We start from the raw sequence: 27,244 nt of genomic DNA on the forward strand, positions 1-27,244 counted from the left end.
TGGACCAGCCCAGCTCCTGGCCACAATCTATGTGACAAGTCTCATGCCATTTACCCAGCCCCACTCACCTGGATTCCTGCTCCCCCTCTTTCACCCCAATCACACTTCCATTTTCATACTCTTAAACATTTTAATGAGATTTTATAAGTGATTTAACTGTGGTTTACGAGAATATAAAACTATAAGGATAGAGTTCCACACTGCACCCATCACCACAGTGCCTTGTGTTCCCCCCTCCCACCCCTCATTTTCATCCTCTTTCTTTCAGAACCCAATTCCTCCTGCTAACACACTCTTTTCTTGAACTGCCTTCTCCAGGAAGAGTTTCCTTGTTTCCAGTTGGCAGTATCACCAAGTATGCGCTTGGGTCAATAGCACCAACCCTCTCCAGTCTTCCCTGGTAGCCGTTTGTCTGCCCCTCTTGAGCAGACTTCAAGTCCTAGAGGACGGGGGTGATGGGTATTCATCATGGCAAGCCCACTGCACTCTGCTGAGCCGGGCACAGTGGGGTTGGGTCAATATGTGGGGAGGCGGCTGTAGTCACTGGGTGTGGGTGTTGGGCGCCCCTGCGCAGTGCACATGCAGCTGTGAGTGAGGCACGCCTGCTGCACAGCCACGTTCCACGCCCATGAGCGGGGTGGTTGCTGCAGGTGTGTGCACGATTGCGGTGCGTGGGTGCGCATGGCTGTGCGTGCACTGATCCGTGCGGGTGGGTGTGTGCCCCGATGTGGGTGGCAGCTGCTCGCGTGGCACGGAAGTACGTGACTGGGGGGGGGGGGCGCTGCTCCCGGACAGGAGCTGCAGGCGCTGTGCCCTGGCCGCGCGGGCCGCTTTGTTCCCGGGGGGCCTGGGCCGCCAGGCCTCGGCCTCCCTCCCCGCGTGAGTGGCGGCCGGCGGGGCGCCGGTCCCTCCCAGCGGGCGGAGCCGACTGGGCTCCGGTTACCGGCGTAAGGGGGTGGGGGGCGCCGGGCCATCCATCTTCTGTTATTACAGCGTAATGGGGCTGCTCGGGCGCCCGCCCATTTGTCATCGGCCTCGTTCGCTGATAACGGGCATTTGTCATCACTTTCCTCCGCGCCAATGTCATCAGCGCCGCTGACAGGCAGGCGCGCGCCCGTCGGTGGGCCTGCTACACGCGCGTGCGCGCGCACAGGGCTACCGAGAGGCCCCCGACCGCCTGTGCCCGCGCGATCGTGGTGCTTCTGAGGGAAGGAGGGTCGCAGATACAGCCTCATCCGTCAGGGGGTCCTGCAAAGGGGGTGGGGGTGAGGGGGCTACGCTTCCCTTTGAGCCCTTGCTGGGAGCTGGGCTGGCTTGGCGGCCAATGGCAGCTTGCATGCAGGTGGCCCTCTGCCAGCGCCTAGTGTGTACATGTGTGGCATCAACCGCCGCATTTGCTGCCCCCTCCCAGCCCCCCGCATGCGACTGTGCTCCATGGCAGTGTGGTGGGCAGCACAGCGACCGCCAAAAGCCCGCCCAGGCGCCCAGGCCTCTAACACCAGGACTGGGGTGCAGCGCGGGCCAGTGGGATGGTGGAGGTGGAGAGTAAGGGCAGGTGGGTGGTGGGGAGGGGTCTCCTCCATGCCTTCCTCTTTACCTACCGGAGACCACGTGCTGGCGGAGGCCCCGCCATGCTGGCCGGACTCAGGTTCTGTCCAGATGGACCTGCAGCAAGAGTCTAGAAAGGTAGCAGAGAGAATCTCCTGCAGGAGGGGCTCGGGCAGACTGGAGCAGCACAGCGCCCACAAGCGGGGAGGCTGGAATGGACAGATCTGAATAGGCTGGGCCAGGCGCACTGGGGGGGGGGGAGGGGGGAGGGGGGCTACCTGTCCCTACCTGGGGCTCCTGCCTTCCTGATGCCCTTTATTTGGGAGGGAGACTCAACTATCTCCCTGGCCTCCGGTTTCTTGGCACATATTAGGTGCTCATTAAATAACTGTTGAAAGAATGATTGAAGATTTGGGAGGCGGGGTCTTCCTATTCCCTCCCTGAGTGGCCACCAGCCACTGATAGCCCAGACCTCATCTCAGGTTCTCTTCCCTAATGCCCCTCCTCACTCTTCTGCAGCCTCCCCCAAATTCCACTTCTCCCCCAGCCTCTCCCTACTGGGCTGAGGGGGCAGGGGGAGGGGGAGGTCCCCTGGCAGAGCAGGGCTTGCTTGTTCCTTGTAAATGAAGACCATAATTAACATTAAATTAAGGTAATACAAATGAAGGCAACATAGAGGCTGACAAGATGAGCGTTTGGGGAGGCAGTGGGGAGAAGTGATTCATATTTTTAATTTACTGTACGGATGGGCCATGCGGCTGGGGAGCAGGAGGCTTGCGTGGAGGGGGTGTCGCCCCACGATGTTTGCAGGGCTCCAAGCGAGCACACAATGACTATTAAACCCAACTGTCCATATAATGGGACAGATCCGACATGACACCCATCGGAGCGCCTGCAGCCTGGCTGGCCATACTGTAAATCCTGCCCGTGTGGCCTCCGCCCGCCCTCCTGACCACCTAGCCTAGCTTGACCTAGGCCTCAGGTAAGGTGGCACAAGCAACAGGCCCAAGGGGAGCTCAGAGCTAGGCAAGAAGGGGGCCCAGGTTCCCTGCTGGGACTAAGCTCAGGACTGGGGACCTGGAAAGAGTTGGGGGTTTGATGGACTCTGGTCTGAGCACAGGACGCCAACCAAGGGGCCAGGCTGAGGCTGGGGCTCTGAGGTCCCTGAATTGAAGACCCTGGCGCCCATTCTACAGATGGGAGCCGTCACCATGCACAGGTGGCAGCACTCACTATATGCCCACTCCCGTGCTCCACTCACCCCCAAACATCTTCTTGAATCCACACAATCGTCATACCAGGCTGGGCCTTTGATTCGCATTTCACACGTGAAGAAATGAGCTGAGGTACAGAGTGACACACTCACCCAGCTTGAAGGTGACTACTGCCCTCACCTGCACCTCCGAAGTCACAACCCAGGGGTTGAGCTCTGATCCTGAGTGAAGGTTGCTTTCCCAGGCAGCCCTCACTCACAGGGCCTGAGGGCCTTGAGGCGTCAGACTGGGAGTGTGTGTGTGAGTGTGTGTGTGTCCATCTGTGTGGGAGCCTCCCCTCCCCCTACTGTGCCAAGTCCACCGGGGAGGTGTTCCTGCCTACTCACTCTGCAAACGGAGTCGAAAGAGGCTTGTCCCTAGGATGAGAGACGCAAGTGTAATTTAGGTTTTGATATTATGAAAGTCTCGCTGCTCTAAAACAGCGGGGCACTCAGTGCCTCATTAATAAAGGATAAACTCGGAGTCTATTTACAAGGCGCTTTTTGGGGTTATTTACTCTCCAATATACATATGTAATGCTGTGCATACTTACCTCTAGGTGCTGCGCAGCCTTCCAGCCTGGGCCTTGGAGTCACAGGGCTTTCCCACCAAGGGAGGATGGTCACTGGGGAAGAGAGGGTGGAGAGGGGGCTGCCCTGGGAGTAGGGAGGTATTGTGGGAGACACTAAGATGCTAAGGAGGGAGGAGAGGCATGAAACTTTAGAACTGAGAGTGGACAGGGCCAAGGGTGCACCTGTTCATCTCCCGCCCACCCTCCAGGCTTCCTGAAGGCCAGCCCCTTGAATGATAAGGTGGAACTGAGCTCTCCAGGAGGACCCCCAGGCTCTCCTCCCCCAGCTGTCCCCTTTGGTCAGGCCAGTCTTCCTGACCACTGGGCTGGGTTCTCGAAGGAGGCCAACCAGCCTATCATCAGACCTGTCCTGTGCAACCACAGTGATTTTTTCCCCGCCCTTTTTTCTTTTCTTTTGGATAAAGACATAGAAATTGAGAGGCAAAGGGGAGACGGGGGGGGGGGGGAAGAGAGGGAGAGAGTGGGAGAGAGAGCTTGATCTGTAGCACTGATTCATCAGTTGTGAAGCCTCCTACCCTGTAGAAGGGGACCTGGGACTTCAACCCAGGTCCTTGCAAGCTGTAACATGAATGAATTCTCTATTTTGTATGCCACCACCCAGCTTCTCATATCATTACTATTATTGTTGTTGTTACTGTTATAACAGAGCACTGCAAAGCGCTGGCTTATGGTGGTGATGGGGATTGAACCTGAGACTTGAGAGCCTCGGGCATCAGAGTCTCTTGCATATGTCTCTCCAGCACCACAGTGATCCTTAATGGTTCTTCACAAGTGGCACTGTCATCACTGAACCTGTTTCTGGGGTGGGCAAGGTCTTGTCAAGATAGGGGCCACCTCCCAGCCACAGGGGAGATGGGTTCCCACTTCCTGCAGCTGCCCTCGCCTTCCTCTAGCCTCCTTCCTTTGTGACTTTTCCTGATGCTTTAGACATAAGGAGATGAGACCGAAGTTAGAGAACTCACCCAATGGCATATAGATAGTAGTTGCCCCCCCCAGGATTTTAACTTATTTTAGGGTCACCCCCACAAGGTATCCTTGGGGCACCTGAGATTTTGCTGCCCATCCTGGCCTCTTTGCTCAACATGGTCTCCAACCCAGACATGGCCTCTGATGAAGTGATGGGCCCCACACTCTGCCCAGCCCGTCAGCCCTCACTCACTGAGTCACAGAAGAGTGCCACATGCAGACCTGGGCCCATACATGGCCTGGGTGGGTGCCAGGCTCTAGGCCTGGAGACCCTAGGGGAACTTGGAGACAGGGGCACCTTCTGTGCCCCCCACAGTTGTGTGCGTCAGCTTCACACGTGAGTGTGCAGCCTTGCTGCACGCCTGGAGGTAGACAATGGCCTGTGTGCCCATGGGAGTGGATCTGAGACTGGAGAAGGGGCAAAGCCAGCCCTTGTGCAGCCTGGTTAGTTCTAGACTGAGGGGCCATCTGGTGGACACTGGGAGACCTGCAGCCTGTGTGCAGGGAGCCCTGGGTGGAGGTATTAGGCGCTAAATCAGCCTCTTGGGAGCTCTCAGGGCTCTGAAAGGACACAGTGACTCTTGGGCTGCAGCTCACAGCTGCTCTGAGCTTGGTGAAGAAGAGCAGGCTCTGTGTGTCCTTCTCAACCATAACACTGGGCCTGGGGGGTGCTGGAGGGGCACCACTCCTGGCGGCTGGCTACTAGGTGCCTATCCACCATCCATAATTCACTCTCTGCCCAGGATGTATCTGCTGTAATTACATCTTTAATTAGGGCGTCGATGGCTCATTGTTCACCAGCAATGATGGATCTGATCCTCCTGATGGCTGTCTGCCCTCTGTCCAGCACCGTCCGATCAGCCTGTCCCCTCTAAGCTGGGGAACCTCAGCACCCCCTTCCACCCCGACTGATCACAGGGAACCTTGCTGCCTCCAGACAGGACAGTGACAGGCAGGGAGTGAGGTAGAAGTTGAGGACCCTTGGGGGCCAGGTGGTAGTGTAGCAGGTTAAGTACACATGGAGTGAAGCACAGGACCAAGGACCGGGGTAAGGATCCCAGTTCGAGTCCCCGGCTCCCCACCTGCAGGGGGTTCACTTCACAAGCAGTGAAGCAGGTCTGCAGGTATCTATCTTTCTCTCTCCCTCTCTGTCTTCCCCTCCTCTCTCAATTTCTCTCTGTCCTATCCAACAACAGCAGCACTGACAACAATAACAATAATAACAATAACAAAAAGGGCAACAAAATGGGAAAAATGGCCTCCAGGAGCAGTGGATTTGTAGTGCAGGCACCAGCCCCAGCAATAACCCTGGAGGCAAAAATAAATGAAGTTGGGGACCCTGCTGGAGAAAGTTGAGAGGAGGTCAGGATTCAGAGAGGCTTCTGTGGCAGGTGGGGGAGTGGTGGGAGGGGTAGGGGCAGGCTGATGCTATGTGGGCATCTGTGCCAACCTCACTAGGGTACACTTGTGCAGATGGTAACTGGGACCCTGCAAAGGCCAGAAGGTCTGCTGGCCATTGACCTTTGACCCTTGAGGCTCCATGTAGGAGCTCAGATGAGGGAGAACCTTACTTCCTTTCAAGGGTGACAGCCTGGCTGGTAGGTCAGGTTGGTTTTAGGTCTGGCTCATGCTTGAGGGACTGAGAGTAAAGGACATGGAGGACTCTCCTGAGGGGTGATTTCTCCTTACCTGAGGGCTGGGCTAAAAGCTAGGGAAGTAGCCATGTGAAAGGGAGAGAAGTGGTGTCCTGCCCCCCAATTCTGTCCAGGGATATTTCAACTGTGGCCATGTAAGGCCTGGATTTGGGACAGCTTCCTCCGCTGGGGGTCTGATCTTCTGAATTCCAAGGACTCTGGAGTGCCCAATCCCAGTCTGCCTCAGGGGACCCTAAAGTTGGGTCACTCTGAGGCTAGCCTGAGCTCTGACTTCTCAGGGCTAAGACATGAAGGCCTGGCCTGGAGCATGGTGGTTACTTCCCTCTGTTGCGGTGGCCCCTGGCCAGGGCCCTCAAGGGTGAACAGGCTAACCCAGGGGAAGGAGGGCTGGGTGGGGAATGTGTGTGTGTTGGGGGGAGCCCTGGGTAGGCAGGCAGAGGGGAGGGAGGGAAGGCCACTGACAGCAGAACAAATGCTTGTAATTTTATAACCAATCTCAGTGTGTCCATGGGGGGCCGTTTGCGCCTCCACTCAGGACCAATCAGCCTGACAGAGCTATGAGTCTGCCTGAGTGAATGTGAGCTGCTTCTCCCCACCCCAACACCACTTACTGCAATCTCATTACCCGCCCAGCCCAAGCCCTGCCAGAGCATGGGGGAGGCCGTGCAGGGGGCCCAGCCTGGGCTGAACAGGGCCAGGCCAGAGCCAACGGCCAAGAGGGCAGGCCCTGGAGCCCCAGCTGGAGTTGGGAGGGGGGCACAGGAAACTAGGTGCGGTGCCCATGTGATGAGTATTTCAGATTGGGGTCAGACACAGGCCCCTGCCTTCAAGGGGCTTGTAGTCTAGGGGCAGGTGGAAAGATTAGACAGTTTGGCCCTGGCAAAGAGGCAGATGGGGAGAAGTGATGGAAGGAGGAAAGGACAGTGCTTCAGAGCAGACTTGGTTCTGGGAAAGGGGTGGGGAGGAAAGGGGAAGAGTGAGAGCCAGGGAAGCCGGGGAGGGCACAGAGTGCTGAGCACTGAGAGAGTGAGCAAGGGGAGAGCAATCCCAATGCAGGAGAGACACGGCTGGGGAGGGCCTGGCCGGCCAGTGGTGGATATTAAAGGACCGCCTTGCTGGCTATCTGGCTCTGGGGATGGCTGTGTGCCCATTAGTCTCTCTAATTGTCAAAAATCTAATTTAGTGTCTGGAGCCCAGGCCGGCCTCGGGTTAAATGGAGGGAGGCAGGCCTCGCTATAAATCTGCCCTCGCAGCCCGGGCTGGTGCTAACTCTGCAGTTAAGTGAGGGAGTGAGGTGGGCAGCAAAGGTGGGACAAGGGACAGGCTAGGGGCTGTTTCTAAGCCTGTGTGCCAATACCCAGCTTTCTTCTCCAACAGGTGCAAGGGGACCTGCTGGAGGCTCATGTGGACCATGTTGGGGAAGGGCCTCAAACATGCAGAACTAGAGCTCAAAGGACCTGTGGGGGTCTCAGGTCTTGTGGTCCAGGCCCTCCTCCTCTTTCTGGACCCCCCTCAGGCCTACTGTTCTCACTGAAAAGTGACCATTCTGAGTCTTTGGTGAAGAAGGAGGCAGGGAGACTAATATCAGAGGACCAGAGAACTGCTCTTGAGGTGACTAGGTGACAATGACAGCGACAACAGCAGCCTCAGGAATGGAACCCAGGGCCAAACCCAACCCTTGGGTGGCCTGTCTGTTCTTACCTGGCTAGAATCCTAAGGTGCTCTGGGGGGGGGGGGGCAGCCCCAGGGCTCCCTGTGGCCTGAGGCAGGGGAGGGCTCTCTACCTGGATTGATAATGACCTCACTCCCCTCAGAGCAGCTAATTGAAAGCTAGGGGTGTGGTGGGCGCAGCGGGAGAGGCTGGGGGACTAAGAGGGTTCCCTGAGAGGCTCCGTTTCCATCCGGGAGGAAAACAATTTCTCCTGGCTTTGGCTCCATCTCACCAGGCACCCTGGCCTCTCCTGCTGCTAACGAAGTGCCTTTAATTAGCAGCCTAATAAAATGCTCTTAATTGGCAAGAGCCAATCAGGAAGCAGAGGGGTCCCCTCCCCTTAGTCATTGCGGATGGTAGTGCAGCTATGGGTTTCTAGGGGAGCTAGGGGAGAGGGATTCTAGGCCCAGTCACTGAGGGCTGAGCCTTGCCTGAGCAGGCCGTAGACTCTGCCTTCCTGGGGGAAGAAGTGATAGTGGGTTTGAAGTTGAGACCCAACAATCCCCAGGTCCCAGGTTCATCCTCCACGAAGCACTAGGTTCAGAAGTCCAGCCAGTGAGTGACTAATGAGCAGAGGCCTGAGTCCAGAGTGGCCCCTGCAGCCTGCCTTGTAGTCAGGGAGGAGACAGTAGTCTGGTTTCTGACGAGAGAGAGAGAGAGAGAGAGAGAGAGAGAGAGAGAAGGAGAAAACAAGCTGCCATTTTTTTTGCTTTTTAGCTCCCTTATTTGCAGGAACGCATGTGCCCCTGAGGCTGTTAGGTATCTTGCTCCAGCAAGACAGTCCTGCCTGAAGGTGCTCTCAAGACCACGTCAGCCAGTTCAGTATGACATGCACTGTGGCCACAGGCTGACACAGCCAGGGAACCTGGCCCAGAAGGGAGGAGCACCTCTAAAGGGTTCATTTAAAAAAAATATTTATTCTTAGGTTAAGCACATGTGGCACAAAGCGCAGGGACCGGCGTAAGGATCCCAGTTCGAGCCCCTGGCTCCCCACCTGCAGGGGAGTCACTTCACAGGTGGTGAAGCAGGTCTGCAGGTGTCTATCTTTCTCTCCCCCTGTCTTCCCCTCCTCTCTCCATTTCTCTCTGTCCTGTCCAGCAACGAACAACATCAACAATGGCAATAATAATAACCACAATGAGGATACAACAACAAGGGCAACAAAAGGGGGAAGAAATGGCCTCCAGGAGTGGTGGATTCATGGTGCAGGCACCGAGCCCAGCAATAACCCTGGAGGAAAAAAATATATATTTATTCTCTTTTGTTGCCCTTGTTGTTTCATTGTTGTTTATTCTTGTTGTTGTCATTGTTGGATAGGACAGAGAGAAATGGAGAGAGATGGGGAAGACAGAGAGGGGGAGAGAAAGAGAGACACCTGCAGACCTGCTTCACCACCTGCGAAGTGACTTCCCTGCAGGTGGGGAGCCAGGGACTCGAACTGGGATCCTTACGCCAGTCCTTGCACTTTGTGCCACCTGCGCTTAACCCACTGCACTACCGCCTGACTCCCTAAAGGGTTCATTTTGACAAGGCTGCTCTTTGGACACTAGGAGAGAAGATGGGGAAGAGGGTGTGTGTGTGTTGTCTTTTCCTGTTGTCCTGCAAACTCATGCCCACATTGCCTGGTTTGGTTTGGATGGGCTGGGCTTGCCCAGGACAGCACCTTTCTCCTGGATGGGCAGTGCTCACTTTACTGGTTTAGCATGCTGGAGACTGGGAGCTACTCCTGAATGGGAGCTCACCTGTCTAGAAACTGGTTGCATGGGATGTGAGGGAAATCTCTCTCTTCTACCTATTCAGGAGCCAAAGTGGAATTTTTCAGTTCTAGGCTTAGATTGGGCTGTGGCAGGCTGATGCTCTATGGTCACTACTCCCCAAAGCAGAAATCATTTTGGCTTGCATTTAATTCAACACAGAACATTAACTGTGGGCCTGGGACCACCCCATAGGCCTAGCATTTACCCTGGTCTCTTCTTGTGCTGTCTGCTCACACCAGAGTACCTTAGCCTGAGCATCTCCTCAATTCACACAGTCACTGGAAAACTCAGTGTTTCCTTGATTTGGGGGCAAAGAGACAAGACACTTATAAAATTCACTTTAATAGTATATTTGTAATTTAAGTTACTTTCTTCCCCCAACAGTTAAAAAAATCAACAACCAAAACACACTATATTACCATGATCCTAGGTTGTGGACATATTGGTACATTGACTACACATCACCAGAACATAATCACAAAAGTCAAAGCTGTCAGTACTTGAGTGTAAAGAACATAGGGCTGAATGACCAAAAGCTCTCAGGTGACTCACACTGGCTCTCAGACCCACCCCAGACAGAGTTGGAGTTTACTGATCACCTCTCAAGGCAGTCTGGGTTGGGCTTGAGTATGGATTTGGGGAGGTGTTGGTTTGCTTGGTATCCAGAGGTCTAACACACCTAGCTGGCCTTTCCCCTCATGTTTTCCAAGAAGAGTAAGGGACAGAGGGGAAGGCGATGCTAATTATATACACACACAACTCCCCCTGCCTCCCCCCCCCCCAACTTGAGAGTCAGCTGATGGGGTCAGGGAGCACAGATTTGAGATGTCAACTGCCACCAGGGAATTTTAAATCATAGGTATTCAATTTTCACCAGAAAGGGTTTCTGGGATATGAATGCATTAAGTGCCACTTGAAGTCAAGCAGCCCAGACCATACTCTTTTGGTTTGTCTCTTCAATTACGAGGATCCTAAAGTCACAAATGAGCCACAGGTGAAAAGAAGAACTCAGTTTTATTCCCCTTCTAGTTAGCTGTCTTTCCGATGTGACACTGAGACAGTGGGTAAGGCAAGGAGCACTGTGATCGCCTGTGTGAATGGCACCCAGGGAGATGAACTCAGCTTGCAGACTTTGGGTGCACACTTATTAGAAGGTAGTTATTCTAGGAGGGGAGAGGAATGCAAGGTGAAACAAGGGCATCTTTCCTAGTTCTCCAGATCTTGGAGAGTCCACTGAAATCACCCAAGTGAAGGAGATGAGGAATGTGGAGTAGAACTATGTGGCATTTGAGCATGTGCTTTTCTACCTGGAAGCCCTAGAATTCCCCCATAAGCAGGCTGATAGCTTAGCCCTGCAGGGCTGCACTATTCTGAGTTAGACTGCCTGCACTTTAGACAGCAAGCTATTACCATCTAAGGTAAATGGAAGACGCCAAGGTCAAAGATTCCACAGTATCTAATCTAATGCCAGGAAGAAAAAACTTGTCCAAGTATTTCCAATATCACTCCATCCCTTCCCCAAGCCCACTGTTTCTACACATAGTTAAGTGCTAAGTAAGGAGTAGATCAGCCACAGTTACTCAGACCAATGGGAACCAAGAGACGGCAAAGGAGAAGAGTGCATATTTTTCTTTTCAGCTTTTGATTGTACCAAGAAAAAACAAAAAAGGATTTTTCTTATTCAAGCAGAAAGCAGAATGATTTAGGGGGTCCCAGGGCTTTTTCCAGCTCAGAAACAAGTTATAAGGGCCGGACTTTTATTAATTGTCAACAGGGTTACCAGTCCCTGAAGTTCCTGGTGAAGGGTCACCAGAAAGACCTTTACCAAGGGACAAGTACAAAAGGCTCCCAAATCACAATTCACATCCACTTTCAAATTACACACTAGGAAACAAAAGGATGTCCTCACCAGTGGAAACCACATACAGGCAGAAGGCACGCGGGTCTCGCCCGCTGGCCCAGCAGAGCTGAGAGCACTCAGGTGCCCACAGAGCTCCCAAACACAGGTTCATGCATGTGTCCTCATGTGTCTTTGCAGGGGCTTCCTCCCATCCTTAACTTTCTTTTGGGCCCTTGCTGGAACTGTAGTGAGATGAGAGCAGTCTACACCAGAGACATTTCATGTCAGAGCCAAGGGATGCTTTCAAGCTTCTTCTCCACCACACTCTTTTAAAAGTGTCGAGACTTGATTTCTCTTTTTTAAAAGGTCAGACTTTACATTTAATCTATCCCAGTCGGGGATTAGTGATAATCATTTCCCACTAAAATCATGCAGAGATGGTAAGTGGGGTTTACCTTCTCTGGAAATGAATTTCTCCTTACCTGATTATTTCTTCTGTAATGAATAGGTAAATGACCCCCAGAGCTGAGAGACGTGACTGACTCAAGTTTTTCAGACCACTTAACTTCATTCCCATTTCCATCAGCTGCAGAGGACAACTTGGGAGAATATCTTCGATGGAGCTAATGGGCCCAGACTGCAGGGTCCACCCTCAATCTCATTTGTGACATGCTGGACAAACTTGAACACAGTCTGAGAAACAATACACTTTAAACGGGGCCTAGATGGGTGAGCAAAACCCTGGGAACCAATGAATATTCAACAGCTCTCACTTCTGAACAGCAGCACATGACTGAAGGTCTAGTGAAGTTATGGCTATTGGACAATATTTTGAAACAGCTCAAAATCCATACCTCTTTTATGCCTGACCTATGTATTTTTCCAGAGCTGACCTTCCTCTTGTCTCATCTGTAGCAAAATACATAACCAGTTAAAACAAAAATCACAACTAGTCAACACAACAGACAAGGAATCCAGATAGTGGCAAAACAAAAACAAAACAAAACAAAAAAACCCAAAGCAAAAAACCTCTCCTGTGGCATTTGGGTAGCTGGGAAATAATTATACTCAGGAACTATAAACTTGAGATCATTCATAATGCAGGAGAAATGTATATGCATAACCTGCAGCAACTACGTAATAACACTGAGTATGGGTACATTTTGGGGAGAGGATGCCTTTGTGCAAATGAGCTGGGAGATTGAAGCTTGGCTTGCTTTCTCTAGCTCCCTCTCTGTTGAACTAAAAGTGGTCTGTCCTAGAGGCTACCTGCAACAGGTTCTCTTCTGATATTTGTATAGCAAGGGGCTTAAATGGGGCTCTCTCTCACCCACTTGCTTTGATTAGAGACAGAAACAAGGGGTCTGACTGCTCCATGACTGTTCTCAGCTTCAGAGGTCAACTTGAGGCTATACCGTGCCTCAGGGTCTTTGATGCGTGTGCCCAAGATACTCAAGATGGTTGGCATAAGGTTTGCTCCTGTCCTAGGAAACAAGCTGGGCATGTGCCAGCATTTCCTGTGCTCCTGGTCTGGGAAGTCTGTGTACCCTGTAACTGGAAGCCCACACAGTTGCCTTTCAAGTGACTGGGCTAATCCAGTTAGCTCCATCTATTTATGTTGCTCACCAAGCACTTGAGAAATTTTACTGGCTGTGGAAATACAGAACAAAGTAAAGCTGACAGGAGGAAGAAAAGGAGAGAAGGCAGTTTCTGCCCCCTTAATAAACCCTGTGTGCCAAACTTCACTCTGATCCTGTCTCTGACAGCTTTGCCTTTTTGTAAATACTGGACTTGAAAAAGCAGAAGTAAGGTTCTACAGGGCTCAACATTAAGCTGATTCTTGAGAGGTGTATTTACGGACCTACATGGAAAAAAGGAATAAACTTTCACCCTTTACTACCTCTAACCTACCCCGATTGTGGTCTCAGCAAAGACATAGGTGCCTGGGTGCTCACAGGCCCTGGTGAGGAATTTAGAGATGTAAACCATTATGTGGAATGCACCCAGCAATGGGCTCTGGCCAATTCAAACTTTCCTGTAGGCTGAGCCTTGCTAGTGATTTAAGATGAAGTACAATGATTTTTATTACACATCTAATTGTTAATGAGAGGAACTGCAATCAGCAACTCCTCTCCATACTCTACATGGAATCCAGGAGACTGCTGAGTCCAGAAAAGATGTGGCTACTAACAGAGGCCAGGAGATTTCTGCTCCCTCCCCTTTTTCTGGGAGGGGATTTAAAAGAAGAGAGAAGAGTTACACACAAGACAGTGCCAGCTCTGAGACTCCACTGCTGTCATAGTGTCAGTTGCAGCGAAAGCCTGGGTTTGACATTTTGACTGAACAGCATTTCTCTCTTCCGAGTGCAGCATTTTCTAGCTGCCCTGCCTTATGCTAACTGAGGATACTCTCTCCATACTCTTTCTTCTCAGGTGAAGCAGAGAAACAGGTTGAAGGAGTAAGGGGGTGGGAGGTAGGGACAGAAACAGAGAGATGGAAGCAAGAGGGCAGGTCCTTCAGTACATGCATTCTTGTTCTTCCTTTCTTGCCCCAGAGGCTGTACAGTGTCTCCTCATAAGTTTAGTGGAGCTGGGATGATCTTGCCAGGCGCTGGCCACTCCTGCAGTTCACTGGGTGCTGTCTGACTTGCCGCTGTATCCCCCCGTCCCTAGAAGTGGGTCTCTCTCAGTAGACTAAATATGGAAACTAGATCTTCTGCTTAACAGCAAAGCAAGAGAGATTCTGTAAAAACACTAAATATATTTATAAGTCATCTTTGTCTGGAACCAAATGAGGAAAAAAAAAAAAAAAACAGGCGCAGAGGGAAAAGGAATAGGGGAAGTGAGGTGTAAAAGTTCCAATCATTCATGAAAGATAAAAGACATCTTCTGATAGCAGCACTGAAGCAGTCAGCTGTGCTGAGTAGACCGCCCGGGGTCGACTGCAGACCAACTGTGTCCCAACAGGAGTCTCACAGTCCCGCTCCTCAGCTAGTCCGGGAAGGTGGGTAATAGTTGGGTTGTTACTGTTGTTGCTCATCCTGGTATTGGCAGATATGTGAAATACCACAACTTTAATGAGTCCTGCGTGAAAATAGAACACAGTCATTAGTCACTTTCTCCATATTTTTTCCACTCATAAGAGGGAGAGAATATTATCTATCACTTGAGAGGAAGACTAGGATCGCTCCTAATACCTGCTCTCTGGCTATGCTATCCAGGAGCTTCTGTCAAAGTCTGTCCAGCTTTCTGGGAAACTTGGTGATGCTCACTGACATGCAAGGCTTTAGTAACTATGTGAAGTGATCTGAGGTTTTCAGGCTAAGATGACACACACACTAAGCTTTCACATGCTCTTTACAGCAGCAGCAGAACAGAAGGTAGCTTGCAGTGTTTGGTCCTGAGTGGGTAGAAACACAGATATGCCACTATAGAAGTGAGGGAGTTGTGGGGAGCTATCTGCATGCTTGACTGAAGGGAAGTTTAGGCAGAGACAGGGACTAGAGATACATAGTTGAGAAGGGAACTTAGCTAAGGAAGAAAAGGGAGAGGAGGAAGGAGACAACAGAGAACCAGGAAGAATACTAAAACTGTCATAGAAATATAAGGAAGAGGGGGGATGGGCAGTGGTGTACCTGGTTAAGTGTACATAGTACTAAGAGCAAGGACCCTGGTTCAAGTCCCCACTTCCCATCTGTATGGGGGACACTTCATGAGCGGTCTGCAGGTATCTATCTTTCTCTCTCCATCTCTGTCTCCCACTCCTCTCTCAATTTCTTTCTGTCCTATTGAATAAAAATAAAACAAAAAAGGGAAGAATGGCTGTCAGAAGTGGTGGATTCTAGAGCTGGCACCAAACCCCAGTGATAAAATAACCCTGTATGCAAAAAGAAAAACATCTAAGGAAGAGAAAATTTTGGTGAAAGGAAGGATACACGATGCTTACAATATTAATTATAATTATTAACACTGTGTTAAGCACTAAGTTTTTTTTTACGTATGGCATCTCTATGTACTTCTCCCAACAGATCTTTGAAGTAGGTATTATAAATTTACTAATGAGGAAAGAAAGACTCTGGGGAGTTATCTGTCCAAGGACACACAGCCAGGATCTTCTCAGTCCTGTTTCATGACTTGAGTAGGCTTAGAGAGGAGGACAGTATGTCCTCTAAAAGAACTGGGAGCACTGAAGTGAGCACATAGCAGGGCCTGAACCATGCTACTCAGAAGAATCACTGCAAACGAGATGGCAAGTGTGCATGTGTCTGCCACAAGAAGCAAGGCAAGCCCAGGATGACAAGATGGCAATGCTTTCCAGTAGCTATTGCAATTTCCCCCAAACTAGTGATAATGCCATGCACGTATGACCTGAATAGACCTTAATATACAAAAAGATGAGTTCTGGGTTTTTTTTTCTACCCCAGCAGCAGGCTGGAGACTTGCATGGGAAAATGCTCAGAGTTTTTAGTTCTGGAGTTACTTTCTATATTGGAGAGGTACAGAGAGATGCCTGAAGCACTGTTTCACTGCTTGTAAAACTTTCTCTCTGCACGTGGGGTCTGGGGGCTCGAATCCAGGTCCTGGCTCACTGAAACATATGCATTCATCCAGGTGCACCATTTCCTGGTGCACCTTCCTTTCTTTCTTCTTTTCTTTCCCTCTCTCTCTCTCTTCCTTTTTTCTTTCTTAATATATTTATTTCAGATCGTGGTTAAGAGAAACTGAAAGGGAGAGGAGGACACAGAGAGAGAAAGGTACCCGAAGCACTGCTCTACTGTTTGTGAAGCTTCTACCCTGCAAGTAGGGACTGGGGATTTGAGTCTGAATACTTGTGCACTGTAATGTGTGTGCTCAGCCAGAAGTACCCCTGCCTGGCTCCCAGCTGGAGCCAGTAAAAAAAATTTTTTCCTGTTATTATTGGTGGTGGTGGTACTGTAGAGGATGGGGCTAGGGATAAAAAAATACATATTTTTATAATCAAATGACACCAATGAAGGAGAGTTTTGAGAAGTGTGATATTTCACCAAGAGATTTTTTCCATACAATGAGGTTATTATGCTTAGTGACATAAGGAAGGAAGGAAGGAAGGAAGGAAGGAAGGAAGGAAGGAAGGAAGGATAGAAGGAAGGGAGGACAGAAGGAAGGAAGGAAGGAAGGAAGGAAGGGAGGGAGGAGACAGCTACTGGAATAGTTTCAGTCATATGTGGAATACAGAGAACTGAAGCATATGAACTTATTAAAAAAAAAAAGTAGCCAATTTGTCTCTAAGACCTTGGGAGAACTATGATGATTATCCTTGGGGTGGTGGAGGCACAGAAATCTAGTGGTAGGTATATGGTGTGGAACTATACCTGTTACCTTACAATCTTTGTAAATAACTTGTAAATATCTTAAAATATTGTTCCAGGGAGTTGGGCAGTAGTGTAGTGGGGGTTAAGCACACATGGCGTGAAGCGCAAGGACCAGCGTAAGGATCCTAGTTCGAGCCCCCAGCTCTCCATCTGCAGGGGAGTCGCTTTACGAGTGGTGAAGTAGGTCTGCAGGTGTCTTTCTCTTCCCCTCTCTGTCTTGCCCTCCTCTCTCAATTTCTCTCTATCCTATCCAACAACAACGACATCAATAACTACAACAATAAAAACAACAAGAGCAACAAAAGGGAAAATAAATAAATATTAAAAAAGATTGTTCCATTCACATATTAGACATACACTAGCCTTAAAGGGTATTAGTTTGACCCAAAGCCATGGGCATTTGGGTCACTGCTCTTTAATTTAAATTTCCTTTTATTTTATTTTATTTTATTTTATTTTATTGTCATCAGCAGGGTGTCACTGCTCCGGGCTGACTTTTTCAGATTGAAAGAGAGAGAGAGAGAGACAAAGGGGAAGACGCCACAGTACCAAAGTTTTCTTCAGTGTGGTGGGGATGGGACTTGAACATGTGTCACACTTATGGCAAAGCAGGCACACTATCCAGGTGAGCTATTCTGCTAGCCCTCATTTTAATTTCTTAACAATCCCACTGGAAAGTAGTAACAGTTTTACCTAACGAGGATCACCTAGATATAGTTCAAGAATTGTTTAGATATGGGATGACCTCACTCATAGGCAGAAGTTGAAAAACAAGATCAGAAGGGAAATCACTAAGCAGAACTTGGGCTAGAGTTGGTATATTGCACCAAAGTAAGACTCTGGGGTGATTGAGGGGGAGGGTTCAGGTCCTGGAACATGATGTCAGAGGACCTAGTGGGGGTTGTATTAGTATGTGGAAAGTTGGAAAATGTCATGCATGTATAAACTATTGTATTTTACTGTAGACTATAAACCATTAATCCCTCAATAAAGTAATTTTTAAAAGAGTCATTTAGAACTGAAGTTGGAAACTGCATTCATAAGAAAGTGTCCAATGTGTAGCCCCAGCCATATCTCTTGTTTTCAGTTTCTCTTGTTTTACAGACTGTAGAGAAATAAAGGGCATGAGATGGTGCAATGAATCAGCAACACCTTAGAACCAACTTTCTTTCTCCTAGCCACAGTGCTGTTACACATTATTTTTTTTTTCCATACCTGGGCAAGTATGAGGTCAGTGTAATTTATCTGGAGATATAGGTGTATGTTCGAGAAGGGGAGCAGGGAGGTTCAGTTTGGGCAGCTGGATCATTTAAGAAGTCCCAAATGAGGATTGTGTCATCATGTGAACTACTGACAATCTGGAATTCATCAAACTGGAGCCGAAAAACTCTTCCAGAATGCTCCTAAAAAAGTAAACAAACACTTCTTAACTAGTCAAATTCAATAGAACACATATTCTGCAGCATATCAATAGAAAACTATGTCAAGGTGAAGATATACTGATAACCTATCATTTAGCTGTTTCAAGAACACAGAAAAAAACCTTAACTTGGATTAAAGGTAGTACAGAAGAGTCACATACTGGGCAGTAAATTCTTAGGTAACCCAGATAATATTCCAAGGGCTGAAACAATTAGATAGCATGCTAGGTTTTTTCATGCTAATACTTGTTCTTGGCTTAAGCTGAACAAGAAGATTCTCCATGTTCTGATCTACTTTCTCTCTGATCAGAACATGGTTCAGCTCTGGCTACTGGTGGTGTTGGGGATGAAAGCTGGGACCTATCACATGCAAACCCTGCATACTAGCTGTACTGTCTTCCTCACCCTATCTTCCTTTTAGATGTTTAAGATCCTACAACAGCCAGAGACCAAGGATTGATGACCAGTTGTAAATGGTGTGCTAGAAAAGATCAACTAGGGGGTCGGGCGGTAGCATAGCAGGTTAAGAACACATGGTGTGAAGCGCATGGACCAGTGTAAGGATCCTGGTTCGAGCCCCCAGCTCCCCACCTGCAGGGGCGATGCTTCACAAGTGGTGCAGTAGGTCTGTAGGTGTCTATCTTTCTCTCCCCTTCTCTGTCTTCCCTTCCTCTCTCAATTTCTCTCTGTTCTATCCAAAAACAGCAATAACAACAAGGACAACAAAAATGGGACATATATGGCCTCTAGGTGCAGTGGATTTATAGTACAGGCACCGAGCAAAAAAAAAAGATCAACTAAATTTTCTCTCCCATACTTAAAAGTACTTGCACATTTTGGTGCTGTAAACATTTCTATCCTGATCAATTTAAACCTATCTATGTGAAATTAACCAACTTGAAAGCCCATGAAAAAAAGCTAACGGCCAGTTTTTACAAGCAGGTATATATTGCTCTACCCCATCATGGCATAATCACCACTCCGACCAAAAGATTAATTTCAGTTTCCGAGAAAGTACTCTCATAGCCCTTAGTAGTAATTACTATATTTTTACCCCAATGATAACACTTATTTTACCAATTTGCTTTTTCTGATTTGGAATGCCAAGTAAATATACAAATGGTATAAACCTATAAAGGGACTGGGAGGGAGTTCATTTACTGATATAATCATGTAATTTCTCTTTTTTAGTCTTTTGATGTGATGGATTATAGTAACTGATTTTTGAATATTAAACCAGCTTTACAATTTATAAATATAGTAAACATTCTTATATAATATATACATATTATACATCTATAATGTAATATAAATATGTGATCACTTATAATATATACTACATGTTATAAATAACATACTATCATTTATATATAATATAAACCAGTTTAAAATATTAAACCAAGAATAAATCCCAACTGGTCATAGCGTATAATGTTTGATACATTATTGGATATGATTTGTTAATATTTTGTTGAGAATTTTAAGAGCCACTTCATTTTATTGGCCTATTATTTTATTTTTATTTTTTTATTATTTATTCCCTTTTGTTGCCCTTGTTGTTTTATTGTTGTAGTTATTGGATAGGACAGAGAGAAATGGAGAGAGGAGGGGAAGACAGAGAGGGGGAGAGAAAGATAGACACCTGCAGACCTGCTTCACCACCTGTGAAGCGACTCCCCTGCAGGTGGGGAGCCGGGGGCTCAAACCAGGATTCTTACGCCGGTCCCTGCACTTCACACCACGTACGCTTAACCCGCTGTGCGGCTGCTGACTCCCTCCTATTATTTTCTAAATTATTACAGTAATTTCCTAATTGTGTAATCACTAAGCATAAGGACAGAGTTAAGAACATATTTAAATCTGAAGCAAATAGTTTAATGTAGTGCCAAAAATTCTACCTAGTAAACTCATATTAGCCATGTATTTGTATGCTTGTCTGTTACATTAGTATTTTGAACACATTTTGCTTTGAATTATCATAAAAAACATGTAAAATGTACCAGCTTATCCATTTTAAATGACAGTTAAATAATATTAAGTACATTCACACTGTTATATAGTCTCTAAATCTTTTGTAATAACGAAAACCCAAAGCTCTATACCCACTGAACAATCCCTATCCCCAGAATCCACATTCTTTCTGTTTATATGTATTTGACTGCTTTGCATGTATTATATGTGTAGAATCTCATACAGTATGTAGGCACATATTTAAAAATTTTATCTTAAGATGTTTTTTATGAAGATTTATTTTCATGAAAGAGGCCAAAGCACTGCTCAACTCTGTCATATGCCAGTAATAGGGGTAGAATCGAAGGTCCTCAGGATCAAAATCCAGTATACTACTGCTATCTCCCCTGTGATTACAGTGTGTGTGTGTGTGTGTGTGTGTGTGTGTGTGTGTGTATCTTGTTTCACTTAAAATATCATCTCAAGTTCCATCCATGTGGTAGGATGTGACAATGTTTCTAATTATTTATTTAGCCACCAGGGCTATCACTGGGGTTTCATTCTTACATGATTCCACTACTCCTGGAGGACTTATTCCTTTAAAAATATTTACTTAGTAATGGATATTAATAAGCGGGAGGGATAGAGAGAGGGGAAGAGGTAGGAGAAAGGAGAAAGAGTAAGAATGAGAGAGAGAATGAACCAGAGAATCACTCTGGCATGGGATGACAGATTGAACTCAGAACCTCAAGCTTATGAGTCCAATGTTTTATCCAATGCACTGTCCCACCCTCTCTTTTAAATAAAGGTGAGAGGCAGAGAGAGACAGAGATACCGCAGCACTGCTCCATTGTTTGTGAAATTTCTCCTGTGTAGGTGCTCTCACGTAATGGTGGGGAGCTCAAAACTGAATTCTTGTACATCATGAAGTGTGCACTCTACCAGGTGAGCTATCTTCCAGTCGATATTATTTACTTATTACTATCCTTTTAATAGCCATGGGATTGTAGTGATACAAAGCTGGGAGAAACAGAGAGAGATCAAAGCACTCCACCATTATAGAGTTTCTTTGGCACTGTCCATGGAATATCTATGTGGTGCCAAAGATATAATCTGGGCCTCATGCATGGTATGGTATGTTCTTTACACACTAAGAAGCCTCCCAGCCCCCTGGATTAGGCAGAATTAAAAAAAAAAAGGTAGTGTTTCACCAAAGTAAAAGACTCTGGGGTAGGTGGGTGGGTGGGGGTTTCAGGTCCTAGAATTCATATGATGGTGGTGGAGGACCTAGAGGGGGTTAAATTGTTATGTGGGAAACTGAGAAATGTTACATATATACAGACAATTGTATTTTACTGTTGACTGTAAACCATTAATTCCCCCAGTAAAAAAGTGTAAATCAATATTAAATCACCAATAAAATCAAAATAAAAGAATTACTCCATAAAAAAAAAGTAGGGTGAGGCTCCGAAGTCCAAGATTTAGTCACCACTCCTCTCCTGCCACCTACACACACACACACACACACACACACACACACACACACAAGCAACTATATGATTCAATTTATGACATTAATAAGGGAGCAAGATGGTAGTATGGAAATCAAATGAATTTCCTCTTTCCTCTCTCTGTCTCTATCAGATAAATAAATAAAACCAAACAACAACAATAACACAAATTAAATAAAAAAAAGAGGTTAGGGTACGAGAAAGAAAAGAGATTGATACAAAAGGGCATCATTTTTGAGATAAAGAAGATATTTTCTATCTTGATTGTAGTGTGTACACATATGCAAACTTCACAGAATTACATTTAATGGTGAACTTTACTGTATGTAAATTATATTTCAAAAACCAGACTTTCGTTAATGATGAATGAAAATATACATTTTACAAAACAATTGTGAGGGACTGAGAGATAGTTTATCCATAGCAGTTTACTTTGTGTGAGGCCCAGTGTTCAAGTCCTGGCACCACAGGGAGAAAGCACCACAAATCGTGACAAGGTGTTGTGGTATCTCTCTCTCTGAAATAAAAAGAAGGGAAAAGTCAGTGCAGGAGCAGTAGAATCAAGTATGTGTAAGGACTCAGGGCTACAGAAACCAAAACCAAAACCAAATTATGGAAGATGCAGGTACTGTACACAATATGGTGTTGAAATAACGAGCTCTGAATCTAACTAGGGCAAAATAAAGCAAAACAAAACAATATAAAACAAAAAGAAAGTCACTTTTCTCTTTCCTCCAGAGAAGAGCCTGCCTAAACATTGAGAATCTGTTCCAAATTCTGGGCTTCAAATGCTTGCTCTCTTTTTCCTGAGTTGTGCAAACAGTCCGCACTCCCTGGTGCTCTACCTAATCTTGTTCTAATGAAAGCAGCTCTAACCTTAGGCCACCTTCTAATTTGGGCCTTTGGTGAACACCAAATGTATGAATGCAGTGCTTTGGAAGGTGACATTCCTCCTTCTGAGCCACTTCTTTCCCCAAATGTCAAGATATTCTATGAAAGGGGCATATGAGGAATGAAAAAGACAAGATTCAAGTTGCCGGAGGCAGCATGCCATGAATAGGATGCAGAACTAAGGGGTTGACCAGGGACTTCATGCAGACTCCCTAGGCACTTTTTGCAGGCACAGGTGTGCAGGTCCTTGGATTCTGGACAGGTTCCAACTTGAGTAATTATGTTCTTTCTCCCTAACTACATCCTACTGTTTCAGTGGATACAGAATTCTTATTCACTTCCTGTACTAAACTGTTGTATAGTTGCTGTGCAGCTGTTAAACAGCTGCCACGCTCCTCTCTATACAGTCTCTAAAGCATTTTTGGATGAAAGGTGCTATATACACATATTTTATTGTCATGTATTGGTTGCCTTTATACTTAGCAATAGATTGTGTGAGGTTCTAACCAACAAATGCAGATCTGTAATACACAGCACATCAGTGTTTAGTTTCCCCCCATCCTATTTCCAAAACCCTACTAAGCAACAAGGGCCTTACCACAAGGGTCCGCAGACAGAGAGTCCCTGCAGGAGCACGGGGATCTAAAGCAGCCACGAGATCCCACACTTTGATTTTCCTATAGATCAGAAGGGGAGGGGGAGTTCAAAGGAAAATTTAAGAGAATATAGTAGGAGTGGCAAAAAAAGTCAGGACAATAAACATGTATGGTGAATACAGTTTATGTGACAAATGCATTTCACATATGCAACAAACACACATATACATACATATATACACACATATATACATATACACATACATGTGATTTAAAATTTTTGGATACTTGGTTCTTAATTTCATTCTTGGGTAGAGCTTATTAAACTCTAGAAATACTAGAAGAAGCAAAGAGAATTGTATTTGTACAATTGTATTGTAGAGGTCAAAATTTGACTCTAATATGTAGCTCCAGAGATACTGACCCTTAATGTTCCAGTTTTATTAATAAATAAACTATTTTATGTTACTTAAAATCATAATCAAACAGAGATAATTACATGGCTAGTAAGAGTATTTTGGAAAAGAATAAACAGGAAATGTGAGTGTATAGATAATACACAAAAAGTACTGTATCAAGTCTTTCTTGGGAAATCTATAATCTTTGGAGACATTAAAAAAATTATACTTAAGATCCTAGAACACAGGATTAAAGTGCAGATTTTTAAAAGTCCTGTTAGCAGACTCACCCATCATAGGCCCCACTGACTATCCTCTTGTTATCGAATCGTATACAGCGCACCAGTTCCTCATGGCCTTCTAACACTCGTAAACATGCACCACATTCTATGTCCCATAACCTAGGAAAGAAGATTGAGTCAAGTGAATTTTCTCCAGGATCTACTTAGTTCTTCTCAAAGCTAGGAATATTATAATAATACACTTTATGTATCTTTTAAAAATCCACAAAAATAAAGTCACTCAACACCAATTATATCACAAAAGATATAATTTATCTTTTTTCTTCTGTCATGAAGAAGAAGAAAAATTTAATTTAAATGTAGCATATGTTTTCAAAGTATAATGTTCTGTGCAATTCTGTAACTCAGACCTCCATAGCATAAAAAAGATGAATTCAATGCTCATAGTTGCCCATGACAGAAAGGACCAAGCCTAGAGAAGTACTGCTTCCTGAAATCACTATTAAGAATGGGATGCAGCACCCTGAAAAAAAAAAAAAAAAAAGAATGGGATGCGCCAGTGATAGCCTGCTCTCACAAAGCATGTCACTAAAGTTGCTGCTTCTACCCACTGTCATGGGTGGTCACTACAATATAATATAATATAAACACAAAATAAGTTCTCAAAAACTTTTATATGCTAGATAAAAAGAGTTTGCAGACTTTCAGAGGAATTCTAACAATTTCTAGGAATAACAGTTTCCTTATGTATAACAATAGTTCTATGTTGTTCCTTTCCTAGATTGTCTTTTAGAGAATTGACAAGTTTTCCAAATTCTACTCACATCTATGTTATTCATATTCATGAAAGGAAAAAACAGAAAGTATTTCAAATTGTAATTCTTCATAGTTTTGGGTTGGTAACTCCTTGGCCAATTATACAATGCTAAGGAAAAAAAGTTGTAATTTCTAGTAGGGAGACAAGTAGTCTCTTTTCTTTCTTTTTTGAAAAGTAGCAGAGAGAAAAAGCCTTTACTGCTTAGTAGTACATTTCAACTATGATTAGGAGAAATTTAAAAATAAGGGCCTTCAACGTCCATCTCTCTTGCTCACATCCTCATTCAAGCAGTAATCATTTTATAAATAAATACATTTATTCATTTTTAAAAAATTTATTTATTTATCCCCTTTTGTTGCCCTTGTTGTTTTTATTGTTGTCATCGTTGTTGGATAAGACAGAGAGAAATGGAGAGAGGAGGGGAAGACAGAGAGGAGGAGAGAAAGAGAGACACCAGCAGACCTGCTTCACCGCTTGTGAAGTGACTCCCCTGCAGGTGGGGAGCTGGGGGGTTGGAACCGGGATCCTTATGCTGGTCCTTGTGCTTTGTGCCACCTGCACTTAACCTGCTGCGCTCTTGCCTGACTCCCTCATTTTTTTTATAGACAGAGAAATTGAGAGAGAAGGTGGAGAAAGGGAGAGAGAGAGAGGCACCTGCAACATTGTTTCCTGAAGCTTCCCCCCTCTCAGGTGGAAAATGGGGATCCTTATGCTCTAAAATGTACACTCAACCAGATGTACCACCTCTTGGCCCTGAAGGAGTACTCTTTAAATCGGTCTATCTGGTGATAAAATTATTACAGGAAGGAGAAACATCGACAAGGTTTTTGCTGTGTTGTCTCTATGCTTGGGGCAAACTTTTGATCTGTAAGAAGCTGCTGGAAGGGAAAACATTTATTAGAAGGAGAAAACAGTTGATGGTTTCTCTGATATGTGCACAATGAATGGCAGGAGAGTACTGGTTCCTTCTGGGTAAGGGCAACTGCTGCTCACCTGATAGTGTTGTCAGATGAGCCACTCACCACCAGCCTATCTCTGTACTGCAAACACGCAATGCCCCGTTTGTGTCCATTTAAGGTTCTTACAAATTCACAAGTACTTGTGTTCCATACCTAAGGTAAAAAATAACATTGGTTAATTTGGCACTTCTACTAGTAAAATTTATGACAAATGGCACCTTGGGGAAACAGAAAATAAGGACTATACCAGGAAAAGGAAAAAAACTTCTCAATGCAAACCAAACCACCCCAAGTTTAGTTGATGGTAATTCTGGGTTAACTGGTAGCTGATTAGTATCATAATTCCTCAAATTTTTACTAATATTTAAGTATTGACCTATTTGCTAGGACAGAGAGAAACTGGGAGGAGCAGAAGAGCTAGAAGGAGAGAGGAAGAGAGACACCTGCTGCACTGTTTCATCACCAGTGAAGCTTCCTTCCTGCAGGTAGGGACTAGGGGCGGAAATCCAGGTCCTTGTGCACTGTAATATATATATTTTTAAATTTAATTTATTTAATTTATTTATTTTCCCTTTTGTTGCCCTTGTTTTTTAATTGTTGTTGTAGTTATTATTGTTGTTGTTTATGTCATCGTTGTTAGGGGGAGAGAAAGATAGACACCTGCAGACCTGCTTCACTGCCTGTGAAGCGACTCCTCTGCAGATGGGGACTAGGGGCTGCAATCCAGGTCCTTGTGATATATATATATATATATAATTTTATTTATATATAATTATATATATATATATATAATATATATATATATATATATATATATAATTTTATTTATTTTCCCTTTGTTGCTCTTGTTGTTTTTTTATTGCTGTAGTAGTTATTATTGTTTATGTCATCATTGTTAGACAGGACAGTGAGAAATGGAGAGAGGAGGGGAAGACAGAGAGGGGGAGAGAAAGATAGACACCTGCAGACCTGCTTCACTGCCTATGAAGTGACTCCCTTTTAGGTGGGGAGCTGGGCACTTGAATCGGGATCCTTCCGCCAGTCCTTGCGCTTTGCGCTACGTGGCTTAACTTGCTGCGCAACCGCCCGGCTCCCCTGTGCACTGTAATATTGTGATTAAACAGGTGCACCACCACCCAGCCTTGAGAATTCCTCAAAATGATTTACTATTGGGCTAGTCTGGTCTTGCAGATAAGTGTTCATTTAAAAACGTTTTAAGGGAGTCCAGCAGTAGTGCAGCGGGTTAAGCGCACGTGGTGCAAAGCGCAAAGACTGGTATAAGGATCCCGGTTTGAGGTGTAAGGATTCCGGTTCGAGCCCCCGCCTCCCCACCTGTAGGGGGGTCACTTCACAGGTGGTGAAGCAGGTAGGCAGGTGTCTATCTTTCTCTCCCCACTCTGTCTTTCCATCCTCTCTCCATTTCTCTCTGTCCTATCCAACAACAACAACAACAACAACAAGAATAACTACAATAATAAAACAAGGGCAACAAAAGGGTATAAGTAAATAAATAAATAAAATGTTTTAAACAACCAGTGAATTGATTAATTAATAGTTTTTAAACAATTATGTTTTTAATGAAAGAGAGAAATAGCACTGCTTTGGTGCATGCAGTGCTGGGGATCAAACAAGAGGCTTCAAGTCCTGTGTTCTCAGTTAACGTTTTAGCTGTCAGGTAAGTTTTCTTGAATTTAAATTAACCTATACTCACCTTAATTTATAGGAATAAATCATCCAACCAAAAATTGCCACAGAACATATCTCACTTGTTACCTCTTACACAGAGA

The 27,244-nt window shown here is 46.0% G+C and overlaps 2 protein-coding genes across 14 annotated transcripts in view; both read right to left on the bottom strand.

The window, feature by feature from the left end:
* Nucleotides 1-277: 277 nt before the first annotated feature.
* On the bottom strand, nt 278-2,042 carry LOC132532641 (basic proline-rich protein-like). Its single transcript, XM_060170957.1, has 2 exons — nt 1,602-2,042; nt 278-1,248 (listed from the first exon to the last, which is right to left on the bottom strand). The coding sequence occupies exon 2, from the start codon at nt 1,233-1,235 to the stop codon at nt 516-518; it is 720 nt and encodes a 239-aa protein (XP_060026940.1). The 5' UTR covers nt 1,236-1,248; nt 1,602-2,042; the 3' UTR covers nt 278-515.
* Nucleotides 2,043-14,062: 12,020 nt separating this feature from the next.
* The window catches only part of BTRC (beta-transducin repeat containing E3 ubiquitin protein ligase), a 192,599-nt gene continuing 179,417 nt past the window's right edge, over nt 14,063-27,244 (bottom strand). For all 13 annotated transcript variants that reach the window (XM_060171461.1, XM_060171460.1, XM_007533860.3 and 10 more), the window contains 5 exons: nt 25,492-25,610; nt 23,730-23,840; nt 23,044-23,122; nt 17,888-18,075; nt 14,063-14,405 (listed from right to left, as the gene is read on the bottom strand). In XM_060171461.1, the coding sequence (XP_060027444.1) occupies nt 17,914-18,075; nt 23,044-23,122; nt 23,730-23,840; nt 25,492-25,610 (471 nt within the window). In that variant the 3' untranslated portion in view covers nt 14,063-14,405; nt 17,888-17,913. The remainder of the gene's footprint in view (nt 14,406-17,887; nt 18,076-23,043; nt 23,123-23,729; nt 23,841-25,491; nt 25,611-27,244) is intronic.

This window comes from Erinaceus europaeus, chromosome 14 (genome assembly GCF_950295315.1).
Source record: "Erinaceus europaeus chromosome 14, mEriEur2.1, whole genome shotgun sequence".
Taxonomy (NCBI): Eukaryota; Metazoa; Chordata; class Mammalia; order Eulipotyphla; family Erinaceidae; genus Erinaceus; species Erinaceus europaeus.